General features: G+C 39.7%; 1 protein-coding gene across 4 annotated transcripts in view; it reads right to left on the reverse strand.

The window, feature by feature from the left end:
* Positions 1-13375, reverse strand: part of VWA7 (von Willebrand factor A domain containing 7) — a 35836-nt gene that overhangs the window by 7189 nt on the left and 15272 nt on the right. For all 4 annotated transcript variants that reach the window (XM_042454483.1, XM_042454487.1, XM_042454484.1 and 1 more), the window contains 7 exons: positions 11668-11780; positions 9938-10054; positions 9571-9750; positions 7362-7539; positions 5435-5587; positions 3736-3828; positions 1779-2059 (listed from right to left, as the gene is read on the reverse strand). In XM_042454483.1, the coding sequence (XP_042310417.1) occupies positions 1779-2059; positions 3736-3828; positions 5435-5587; positions 7362-7539; positions 9571-9750; positions 9938-10054; positions 11668-11780 (1115 nt within the window). The remainder of the gene's footprint in view (positions 1-1778; positions 2060-3735; positions 3829-5434; positions 5588-7361; positions 7540-9570; positions 9751-9937; positions 10055-11667; positions 11781-13375) is intronic.

A 13375-nucleotide genomic window follows, 5' to 3' on the forward strand; every position in this document is an offset into this window, starting at 1 on the left:
GAGGACCCCAGCCTTGCCTTTAACCCCAGCATTTCCAGACCCATGGCCCCATGGCTTCCAGGGAAAAAAAGGAGGACCCCAGGCTTGCCTTTAACCCCATCATTTCCAGACCCATGGCTTGCAGGGGGAAAAGGAGGACCCCAGGCTTGCCTTTAACCCCAGCATTTCTAGACCCATGGATTGCAGGGCAGAAAAGGAGGACCCCCAGCTTGCCTTTAACCCCAGCATTTCCAGACCCATGGCTTGGAGGGGGAAAAAGTAGGACCCCAGGCTTGCCTTTAACCCTAGCTTTTCCAGACCCATGGCTTGGAGGGGAGAAAAGGAGGACCCCAGGCTTGCCTTTAACCCCAGCATTTCCAGACCCATGGTTTGCAAAACAGGGTCCAAGCCTGGGCATGCTCCCTCTCTCTGCATCCCTCTCCCTTCCCTCAGTAGCTGCTTGTTAGCTCCAGCTGCGGAGGGCTGAAGGATCTCTCTCTCTCTCTCTCTCTCTCTCTCACACACACACACACACACACTCTCTCACTCGCAGAGAGAAGAGAGGCTGCCGGCACTGGGACTCAAATGGGGACTGTTTACTTGGCTACAGAGGAAGGTGGGCACTTTTTAAAATTAACTTTATCAGCTGTAGTAACCTATTGACCCTTCCATAAGTCGATCTTTCATTTTGGAGTCCATTTTGGGGCATAAATTTCTCGACTTATAGTTGAGTATATACGATAGTTTCAAAGGTGCTGCATCTCTCCACATACTGATTCTACAGACTAACATGGCTCTATCTTTCAATTTACAATCTGTTGTGTTATATTTAAAGACTAATAGTGATCAATTTTATATTGAATGTTGTCATTTCAATACAGTGGTACCTCGGGATACGAAATACCCAGGTTACGAAATTTTCGGGATATGAAAAAATCCCATTGGAAATCATTGTTCCGGGTTACGAATGTTTTTTCGGGTTACGAAGAAAATTTTTGGTGCTTTTCGGCGCTTTTTCGCACGAAACGCGGCTTTTCCCCATTAGCGCCTATGGCAATTCGGCTTACGAAGGCTTTTCGGGTTACGAAAGCGGCCGCGGAACGAATTAATTTCGTAACCCGAGGCACCACTGTACTGTATAAATAAAGGCCATTTTCTATCAGTCCTTTGTCTACTCCCTTGAACTCTGGTTCAGACTACCAATATAAACCATACTCCCAAGATAGCCTATATATCAATTCTCTTTTAATCATGCAGTTAAAAAGTGTACAATAAATTACATATCTTATGATTGCCTATAATTCCTTTTCCACACCAAAATCCTTCTGCCCTTCCTCCAATAAGCTTAATGAGCCACATATGACTCTCTTCTTCCCCAGTTTGTTCTCACAACAACCCAGTGAAGTAGGTCAAGCCAAGTGAGCGTGAGTGATCCAAGGTGACTAGTGAGTTTTACTGATCAGTCTCAAAGGCGCACATCTAATATTGAAACCATTACCCTACAGAGTTCAGATATACACCCCATTCCCTTTTTCTCAGGAACCAGTATATTACAGCAGTTTGACCATTGGACTATGGTTCTTGAGACCAGTGTTCGAATCCCCACTTGGCCATGGAAAACCACTGGGTGACCTTGGGCAATTTATTATCTCTCAGCCTCAGATTATGGCAATGGCAAACCCCCTCTGAAGAAGCTTGCCAAGAAAACACAACGATAGGTTTGCCTTAGGGTTGCCATAAATCAGCAATATCTTGAAGGCATATAATAACAATAACACTCTCAGCTTGCCCCACCTTACCTCCAACAGAGATCCCACCATGGTGGCAGCTTGTGGGGCAGCTCTCTCCAACCTCCGGCCCTCACTGTCAACACCATGCACCACTATGGAGAAGTTGTTGCTGGTCAGTAAGGTTGGAGGCAGCTCAGCCACAAACAGGTCAGCTCTCTGGGCTCCTCCTTGAAGTTCCAGTTCCCCAAGACTACCTGTCCTTCCTTCTAAATTCACAGCCTGGAGATGAACAGATCCTGACTCCGATTGATTCAGGCCCATCACCATAACAACCAAGTAAGTAGGCAAACCTGTTGGAGGGAGGGATATGAAAACTAATTAGACCTTGCAAATCCAATCCCACTTTGAAGGTGTAGGGAGAAAAGTGTGATACACTGTATATGCATAAGTCTAGTGATTTTAGTCAAAAATTGATCCAAAAAACCTGGGTCAGCTTCTCCAAAGGACAATGTTAAGTACTGTACTTTAACTCTTATCAAATAATGAACTATCTCCTTCTCTTAGTAGAGTGGCGAAAGGTGAGAGCTTAGTCCATTCCAGTAGCACCTAAAAGAAACACTAACTTCCTCTACTCTCTCTCTGCCACTGCACCACTTCTGACTTTTTTGAATGCCTGGGCAGGAAAACGGCAGCCACAGTAGCTCTTTGGTGCTTCCCCTCAAAGAAGTGCAGAGATTAATCAAGCTCTGAAGGAACTGAATAAGACATTTGTGTATATTTGTCAGCTTCTCTGGGTTAAAATCAGGCAAAGTTATCACATTAAAGTTAAAGGCTATAATCACTGCTGACATTGTTGCCATTTTCTTTGCTTTGCCTTTTCATCCTTTTTGAAATGTGTGCCTTTTGCCTGGTTGCCTCCCACATTCATTGTACAGTGACCATTGATCCTATTTCCCTCCTCATCCATCCAGCATTTAGGACAAATTAAGTTCTTTGGCATTGTTTTCTTTTGCTTTGTCCTTTATCTCCTTTGTTACATGCCCCTAATTTTTACCCATGACTTATCTATGGGTCATATCAAAATGGATAAGTTTGGCCCCAAAACCTGTCCTCAATGTACACATGAGGTCAACTTATAATCAAGGATAAATAAATAAAATAAAATATTCCAAGTATGCTTATTTCTAAGTAGAGGCTTGTGTAAGTAGATCTCTGTCCTCATGATTAGGCCACAAAATCAGTTAGAGGTTTGTAGCAAGGTCTTTGAGGAAGAACAGGACATTTTGGGTTACTTTTTTGGACTACAACCTCATAGCATGCATGGTTAGTATAAGATTCTGGGAGTTGCTGTCCAAAAAGGAACTTTTCCAAGCTCTGATGATGATGTGGAGAAAAAACTGCAAGGCTAACTGACAACATGGAACAAACCATGGGATGTTTTGTGCAGAACTTGTAAAGTTAGTTTTTAAGGGTTATTTGCTCCCATTACTTGTTACAATGGTGGAAAGTAACTTTTACTCATTAAAATATTGAAAAAGTTAACTTGTTGCATGCCCTGTCATGCAGTTACTATTAATTTCTTTCCCCCAGCCCCACCTTTTGTTAAGAGGAAACTCTTTAGGATGATGCAAGAATGTCATAAAACTAGAATATTTTCTGTCAAATGCTTCTAAAAATGCCATTTAAAATAAACTTTTGAATGAAACCAGAATTTGTTGCACCAATAAAGTGACTTTACTCATGTTTTGTTGCTTTTGGAATGTAACATCACTTCCCTTCTCTTGTTAGCTCCTCCCAAAGTAACTAGGTACAAGAAAGTATGTAACCTGGGCCGTGACTTCCCAATTTTGGTTTTGTCTTTATACTCCTTTGAGATTTGCTAGGCCTGACAAATATATACAGGACAGTTAATAACGAGAAAGATCATTTTAATGGCTGAAGTATCTACTTCCTCCCTCCTCACACATACATAAAGTCCTGTGAAAGCAAACACTGATGAACCAAAGGGGAGATATCCCACACCTACCTTCTACAGGGTGACTATCCATCATAAATAGCCCTGGGTGGCGACCATCCACTGGAACAGCAAAGTAATACAGGAAGTCAAGGGTGCTTTGACCTGCAACCAAGGACAAATATTTGAACGTTTTAAAAAGAGAGACTCTTTGATTGCTAACACACCAAGAGGGCTGCCTAGGATACAAAAAGCCATTCTGTCTATTCAGTCCACAGCTGTTTCTCCACTAGCTCTGGAGGTGCCATCTTTAGTTCACTCTCTTTCTACAGAAAATCCATACCGCATTATTAACTAACCATTGCCTTCCAATACTCCAAATGTGAATGTAGCACTAGGCACTACAGTTTTAGCACAGTGTCATCGAAGCCTTAAAAGAGCAGCCGTTACTTTCTGTAAGAGTCTCCTTCTTTTCTGCTTCTGCTATTGTAATCACTTACTGTTTAGCATGGACCTCACATTACTGAATTGCCCCTCAACGAGTGAGTTCCTGTTTGGGATTGCAGCTTTGCAGGTTTCCAGAGCAATTGCATTATTACATTTTCTACAACTCCAACTTTGCAATACTGATTTAAAACATTAAATAAGGAATTGCACAAAAGACTAGTAATTAAAGCATGCCCCAAAGGGAACAAAAAGAAACTAAGAAATTAAAGGCCAATTCTATAACATGATGTGCAGAAGCAAAAACTGCCAGAAGAAAGTATCTAATTAAAGGAGAAATTGCAAAAGACCTAGACTGGTGTTAACTACCGTGACCATTGCCTTCAAAAACTGGTAGGCCAGACTGGTGTCAGTTGTGCATTTTAGAGACCATATAACACTGATCTTGCAAGAACTACACTGGCTTCCAGTTTGCTTCTGAGCTCAATTCAAGGTGCTGTTCTTGACTTCCACAGCCCTAAATGACTAGGGTCAAGATATCTGAAAGACTATCTCCTCTTATATGAGCCTCCCAGAGATCTGAGTTCTTCAGAGGAGGCCACCAGCATGAACTTAATGCTGGTGGGCACATAGAACAGAGGTCTCTCTGTAGCAGTGCCTCAACTGTGGAACTCTCTGCCCAAAGAAGTTAGGCTGGTCCCATTGCTTTTAAGCTTCCAGCAGCCAGCCCAAAAGTGTTGCTATGCATGGCATTCAGTGTTTGAAATTGCTATTTTAACTGTTTCCAAACTAGATTCTGAAATTGTTTTTAGAGTATTTTAGGAGTTTTTAAATGATACATTAATGTGCTTTTAATTTTTAAAACTCTTTTTATTGTTTTAATTGGTTTTTATTTATTGATCACCTCAGGAGACCTTCTAGGCTGGGAGGTGATAGACAAATACTTTACATAAATAAATAACTAAACTGAATTAGGTTTACTTTCAAGTAAGTGCCAACTTAAGATGGAGACAGTCATCACTAAATACAGTATTATATTAAAGTGGCAGGTGGAACTATAACAGAATTCCACTACTGTAGAAAAGCACATTCAGCAGCACTAAAGTAACTCATCAGAGATCATTTGCTCTGAAGAAGAGAAGCAATCATCTGTAGAATCCAGTGAGGCAAGATGTCAAAACCATGGCCAAGGTTTTACACTAAGAATGGATTCATCATGTACTGATGTCCACAAGTGCATTTAAGTGTACAAATGATCATTTGGAGGAAAACAAACACACTATTATAATCTCCCTGAGTCAGTGTTTTGGTTTAACCTTTTTCTTACCCTGGATATAAACAGAATAATGGCCTCTGGAATAAAGCTTTAACGTCCATTTGCCAGCATGGACTGGGGAAGAAAGAAATGCTCTGTAGATGCCACCAATGGACTCAATCTTGGCTAAGGGACCAGTAGTTAATTTATTCATCTGTACTTTACCTGCAAGAAAGTTTATAGGAAGAAAATCAGTGCAATGGAAAAGATAAACAGGATTAATTGTTAGTGTAAGCATACCTTCTTGTGTGCCTTCAAGTTGTTTCCAATTTATGGCAACCTGAAAGTGAACCTATCACAGGGTTTTCTTGGCAAGATTTTTCCAGGGGGAGGAGTTGTCTTTGCTTTTCTCTGAAGCTGAGAGTGTGTGACTTGCCCAAGGTCACTCAGTCGGTTTCCATGGCTGAGTGGGGATTTGAACCCTAGCATCCAGAGCTGTAATCCAACACTCAAACTATGATACCATGTTGGCTCTCTAAGGACACTATAGATTATTGGTCAGTTTTGCTCAGTATTGTTTACACTGACTGGTAGTAAGCAGCTCTACAGGATTTTAAGCAGGCTTCTTTCCTAGCTTCAGCTAGAGATGAGAATCTTTTTCATGCAAAACAGGTTCTCTGTTTCTGCAGTGCTTCTCTTAAATTAAAGCACAGTTCCAAATTTTGGGGTTCTGAATAAAAAGCTGATAAAACAGAAACATAGGAAACTGTTCTGTATATAGTTTATGGTTAGAATGTTAGATTAGAACTAGAGACACAGACCAAAATCCCCACTCAACTAGGAAGTTTACTGGGTAACCTTTAAGTGGCCACCATCTCCCTGGCTAGCCTATTTCATAAGTTTGTTGGGAAGATAAAACTTTCTTCTTCAAAAAAATTGGGGATATACAAATAAATAAATAAATAAAATTCACCAAGGTTTGTAGATTTTTGCAAAGAGAGATGGAAGCAACATAGCACTCTTGTGAAGAAGGATTGAAAGGGTCTGAGAATGTGGATATGCTAAATGAAAGAATCACTAATGAAGTCTTGATCATTCTGGAGTGTCTGCTTCGTTCACACTTCATGCTTGGCCAGCCCAGTTGAGCTTCAGCTGAGCACACAATACAAAAAATCTAGACTCTCCCAGATTAAACATAAGAAGGGGAGATTTGGATAGCTCAGTAAACTGTCTTTTGAGAAGATTTATTGTGATTACTCAGGCCACTGTAAGTTTCCAAAGAACCTGGGTATTTCCAAGAACCAAGTTAAATAACAATAACTCTAAAAATCATCAAACCAGGAGATGCATTTAGAAGCTGTGACTGTGAGTCCTTAAGTGTTAAAACATTCCTGTTTGTCTTAGTGTGTGCTTTTCCTCAGGTTCATATCCTGCAAGGGTGAGTGCTTTATTTTGTGACTGGTCATTGGATGGTGAACACTGGCTTAATTTACAAAAACAGTGATATCTTTAGTGGACCAAAATATAGATTTTGGATTTTACTGTACTTTGTGGTACACACTTTGATGCTTTAACTAGCTTAATTTGTAAATCTTCTTCCTTAGGCACACAGCTTTGGGGAAAGCCTATTATCAGAGAGAAAGATGTGCTGACAACACAAAATAATAATTTCCCTTAGTTTAACTTAGTTTCAGTTAGTTTGACCCTAAGACACTGGTGTGTGTGTGTGTGTGTGTGTGTGAATTAATGTATGCACCTGTGCATATCTATGCATGTATACATATATACAGTATATGTGTACATGTAGTGTGTGTGTGCATGCGCACACCCATACATATGCAGATGAGCATGCCTATTTATTAAATTCCCATGTATTTTGCTTTTCTATTCTCTACTGACAACATAATCTGTAAATGTAATTTTAAAAACCTGAAGAATCAAAATGTGGAAGCAGACAGTTTTGATTAAGTTGCCGAACTGGAAAAAGGTGGATCCTTACCCGAAGGATCCCAGATTTCAAAGGCGTGGATGGCACCTTGGATGGTTACAACCACTTTGTCCACCAAGCTGTCAATCCAGAACTGGTGAACCTCCAGCTCCGTTGCCCGTTTCTTTATTTTCTGGTGAACCCCCTTAAGGCTGAAGATATTTCCCTTCTGGTGGCGGAATAGGGTCACCTGGAAAGAAAGATACCCCACAATCTGTAAGAATTAGTTAGTGGGAAAACATGGAGGAGTGTACAATACAGCTTGAGTTTCCCTTGGGACCAGAAGTGTTTTGGATTTTGGAATACCTGTATTTGCATATATAGACATTGGACCCAAATCTAAGCATTTATGTTTCATTCCATTTATGTTTCATATACACCTTATACACATAGCCTGAAGATAATTTTTTCTCTCTTTATTTTTCATAAACCAGCAGTAAAACAATATTAAAAAGTAATTTGAATTCTATCCAAAATACATTACATATTCCGCTTTTCTACCCTTGTATGATGAAGACTTTAGCTATGCTTATTCCACTTAAACATTAGGAAGAACGTCTTGACAGTAAGAGCTGTTTGACAGTAAAATAGGCTGCCTCAAACTGTGGTGGAATCCCTTACTTTGGAAGTTTAAAAATAGAGACAGGATGGCCACCTATTATGAGTGCATTGATTGTATATTCCTGCATGGAATACAGAGGTTGGACTGCATGGCCTTTGAGGTCTCCTCCAACTCTAGGATTCTATGATTCTGTGTAGGTACAAGTGGAAGCCAATAAAGGATAAATATAAAACAAAAATGTAACATAAAAGCCAGTGTTAGAGGCTCTTCTACTCAAATTTAGGTAATCTCATTTCCTACCCCAAGATGGATTTCCTGAAACAATAAATTAAGTTTTCCTTTTTCACTTTACAAGAGCATCCTGAATATTTTCTCCTGCTTTCTACCATACGCTCATATTGCATTGGCTGTGCTGCACTCTGCTTGATATAGACACCAAACATTCCTACATTTTCTAGCTCAGCTTGGAGATGCCAAGAGCAGAACTGGATCTGTTGTAAATGAAGCATGTATTTATAGCTTCTCCAACTCAATATGGTGTAGTGGTTAGAGTGTCAGACCAGGATTTAGGAAATCCAGGTTTGACAACCCCCCCGCCCCACTGAGCCTTGCTCATCCTGCTCCTCTTCCAAAGCAGCTGTAACACAGATTCTTCCTATAATACCTATATCTATTCACATCGCCCAAACAATATAGAAGAAGCTGCAATACAATGTAATGCTTTCCACAGCACCCAGGTAAGACATGAAGGGACTTTTTAAAAAATCACCACATATAATTGCACAACTGCAACTCCTGAAATGGCAAATCAATCTTTAAATAATAATAATAATAATAATAATAATAATAATAATAATAATAGAACTCCAATGAATCCCTAATCCTAACAAACCTTAATAAGACTAGGTCTGACAAGATTTCATGAATAAAAAGGCAACATGGTGCTGTAGGCTGTATTTCAGAGGAAGGAACTGATAAAACCATCTCTGAGTATTCCTTCTCTAAAAACTCTATAAAACTGATGAGGTCTCCATAAGGTGACAGGCAATTTCCAGACACATACACACATACAATACGTTTAAAGAACAATAACAAAGATGAGCAGCAGTGTTCAAACAGAAAGAAGAGGACTAAATAGGGAATTTAAAAAGGCCAATGAGAAAAGTAATTTTAGTTAGAAAAGAGTAACAGAATCCTAACACTACAAGGAGAAAGAAAGAAAAATCATCGCAAGAGATATTTAGAACATGAAAATGGCAATTCCTGGCAAGACAGCAAATAGTATTGAATTTTAATTAAGATTTGGAATTATAGATCTGGTCCTTTTAGTCAGATTTAGTGTTAACAATAAAAAAAATGTAGCTAAGCAGATGAAAAACATAACTAAAACAAACCAAGCACTTCATCAGTCTCTCTGCCCAAAACACCTTAATGAATTGACCAGTCAGTTTTATCCCTTTGAAAGAAAATAGACAAAGCCCACATTCACTTTCTGAAAAGTGTTCCTTTTGCCCCTCTCCACATTACATTATTTATCTGTAATGTTTTATACCACCCCTCACCCACAAAAGCCATCATATAATTACATGTAAAAAATAAAATCAACAATAATATTGCATTAATAAACAATAAAGACATATTTAAAACTAAAACCATTACCGAAGATATGCTGGATTCACCAATGATCTTAGCCACATGTCGGATGTTCTTGTCATCTGTAAATATGATCTGCCCACCTGAGCTGTGAGCCAGCTCTACATAGAGGTCAAATCGGTCTGGGGCAAGAGTTTCCCGTTTTGCCCGGGTCCTAGACGGATCTTCTGTAATGAGGAAGGTCACCTGATGTTAGGTGGAGAAAGAAAGAAGCTTTATATTTATGTATGCATGTGTGTATGTGCCTTTCTATCTCTCTGCAGGAAACTGGCATCTTTTGCACTGGCTTATTACACCACTGTAAGAAAAATAGTTTAAAGCCTACTATATTTTTTAAATTCAAGCTACATAAAAAGCAGATGATCCCACTTACCTTGCATTTCTTTTCTTGGCTAAGAGATTCCACACTGTTCTTAAGATGAGCATCTTTAGCAGACGCATCAGTAAAGACAAAAATCTCAGAATATGGTGGTGAGTACTGGAGGGCAAGCTAGAAAAAAAGGACAAAGAGAAGCGAGAGTCACATCAGATCACAAAACATAGCATTTGAATCTATCTTGGTCATTTTGTTGTTGGATGCATTCAAGTCGTTTCTGACTTACGGTGACCCTAAGGTCATGGGGTTTTCTTGGAAAGACTGGTTCAGAAAGGGTTTGCTTCTGTGGCTAAAAGAGTGTGACTCATCCAAGGCCACCCAATGGGTTTCTGTGGCTCTGTGGAGATTCAACCCCTGGTATCCAGAGTAATAATCCAACACCCAACCCACTCCACCATGCATCTTGGACATTTGTGGTTATTGTGTGCCTTCAACTCATTTCTGACTTATGGCGACCTTAAGGTGGACCTATCATGGGGTTTTCTGAAGCAGAAGGTGTGCAACTCGCCGAAGGTCACCCAGCGGGTTTCCATGGCTGAGTGGGGAATTGAACCCTGATCACCAGGGTCCTAGTGTTATGCTCAAACTGCTAGCCCATGCTGGGTCATCTTGGCCATTAGTGACAGCCAAAGGAAAGTACTAGAAAAAGTTCTTGTTGTGTGTTTTGGTCCCAACAAGGTTTCCATTTTACAGTTTCAAAAATGTCTCAACAAATTATTTGCTGAATCTCCCACCAATTCCACAAAAAGCAAGCAAACAAAAATGCTGTTTACACTTTAACAGAAGTTAAGTGATGTTAACACTATATTAATAATCAATCTACATTACTGTTTGGTAGGAAAATTCCACCAACATGCACAGCTCTGTCAAGTCTGCAAAGATTTCAGGATCTGGCTCTGCATCTGTAGACCTCCTACACTCATGCTTCTCAGGCTATCTGATGTGGGCTACCACCAATTTAGTTTGCTAATATGCAAGGGAATAGAACCCTGGTCCAGAACCAAACTTGCTGCAAAATGGGAAGTGATGCCTCATGAACCCGCATCAATCATGGACCATCACTTGGAGTATTACATTGTTGTGATGTGCCTTCAACTCAATTTACAGCAATCCTAAGGTGACATGATCACATGGTTTTCTTGGCAAGAGGGGATTCAGAGGGGGTTTGGCACTGCCTTCCTCTGAGGCTGAGAGAGTGTGACTTGACCAAGGTCACCCAATGGGTTTCCATGCCTGAGCAGGGATTCAAACTCCACGTTCTCAGATTCCTAATCCAGCATTTAAACTACTACATCATACTGCCACCTACAGTAGTAATCAGTCCCTCCATTTACTGGCATTAACCGCAAATGAAAATTTCACCCTGTCTTTTCGCCATTATTTAATGATTAAACCACCAGTTTAAGATGCCCTATTTACTCTTTCTACCACCTTAGACTAGATACTAACATGCTCTTGAAAGGTGAAAAGGGCAAATATAAGGAATGGGGAGTACATATACTGATAGTATTGATGAGAAGGCAACTCTGTATTAGCTTGTTCAGTAATCCAGTCCTAGACAAAATGGTTTCCGTATCAATACAAAGGTAAAAACAATGTATGAGGTCATGTTATTCCTAATTTGTCTCTAATCTCAGATTGCAGACTGCCAGTAGTTTATAGACTACAGTTGTGAAAACTTCTTGCCTATAAAAATATGCATTTATCTCACATGGATAAAATACTACCTCCAGTGCAGAAAGGCACATTTCTGGTTCATCCCCACCAGACAGAGGAATGATTCTGTCAAATATCTTCCAGAATTCTTCTGGGTCACTGGTCTTGTGGACAGGGCCAAACTCTGGAAGGAGGAGAGAGAAAGAGAGAGGGAGCATTAATGGCTGATTCATGCACTTGCTTTACTTCATTGCAGCTGAATAGGTGAACCATCTCAATTGAAGAAGCATTACATCACCAGTACTATGTTCAAGTTCGTTTTCTTTTCATCTCATTTATTTGTAGCTATTTTTGAATGCTCTAGTGAGACATACTCAGCCTAATTTCAAAAGAAAAGCAGAAATCAAATGAAATAAATTAAACTAAACATAGTTATCTGGATTCTGGCCCTTTAGGCTTACCAGAAAGCAAGAAGGGCACAGAGCAACACCTCTGGTTCACCAACTCCCTGTTCTGGCTCCTAGCTTCTCTCACTCAAAAAAAAATGGGCTTTTCTGCTTCCAGCTGTTTCCTTCCTCACAACCAATTCCCTTCACAGCTTAAATCCTGTGTACTTGAGAATACAGTATAACCTTCACTCATTTGAAGTGTTAACTAGGCCTTTAGACTCTGATGATAATTTGCACACAGAAAAAAAGGAAAACTGAGAAGTATCATCTTTCAGACAAACTGATTTATTTTAGCTTGAGCCTTCATAGATCTTAGTGCTCTTCCTCAGATGCACTGACAGTGAACAATATTAAAGACACAAGTATTTAAGCACAATTACATGGTGGTGCAAGTAGGATTGGGAGCTAAGGGGAACAGAAAGATGCAAATTGTGACATTAGTCATAAATCTTCAAAACTTTAAGTCAGTTGATTCAGGAAAGTCAAGAAGATGGCCTGTTAGTCTTGAGGTGTCAAAGCAATACATTCTGCTTACCCAAAAGTCAACTTCTTTAAGGTAGGAAACTTTTCTGAGAATTATTTTGTTACAAACACAACTGTGATGAGAATCCATATATGAATATACTAATATATGTAGTTTCCAAAAACTGTTATTCTTTTCCATTTGTATACAAACTTGAAAAACACATTGGTTGACTCCTATTAAAAGTCCCCAAATCCTCCAACCAGTCTGGCTGTTGTCTAGGGTATATGGGAGTTGTAGTCCAAAAAGTATATTTTCCATTTGAAGATTTATATTGAAACAATATCTTACACTACCAGAGTATGTTCATGATCTGGGTTTCAAAAATGGAGCACTTGTCCTTCCTTTTCAATGAAGATTTGTGAATGAAGTACAAATTTGTGGATGAACTACAAAAGCTCCTTTACAGAAGAAATTAGTGCTGATTCAGCATGGTAAAACCCCACACAGCAATTGAAAGCTTGGAGGATTTTTTCCCCCTCTCCTAATCCTCCCTGGGTCTCAAATTCTCTGGGAGAGGGTATTCTTTTTATTCCATCACATTTGAAAAGGGTTTTCTTTGTGCTCCTCCCAGATTTGTAATTCTGTGCCAAGGGAGGCCTTATCTTTGATCATCTACCATCCTGCAAAGACACTTTTATTAGACATCCCTTTGGCTTGACTATATATGGCCACTATATGCTGCAACTTGTTAAACCAGGTGTTGAAGTCCATGGAGCTTGGAAAGCTTGCAACAAGTATATTGTGCATTTCGGTTGGCCAATAAATCATTGATAGATTTTTGTTTGGGCAGGTACTTTTTATCAA

The sequence above is a fragment of the Sceloporus undulatus genome, chromosome 2 (assembly GCF_019175285.1).
Source record: "Sceloporus undulatus isolate JIND9_A2432 ecotype Alabama chromosome 2, SceUnd_v1.1, whole genome shotgun sequence".
NCBI lineage: Eukaryota > Metazoa > Chordata > Lepidosauria > Squamata > Phrynosomatidae > Sceloporus > Sceloporus undulatus.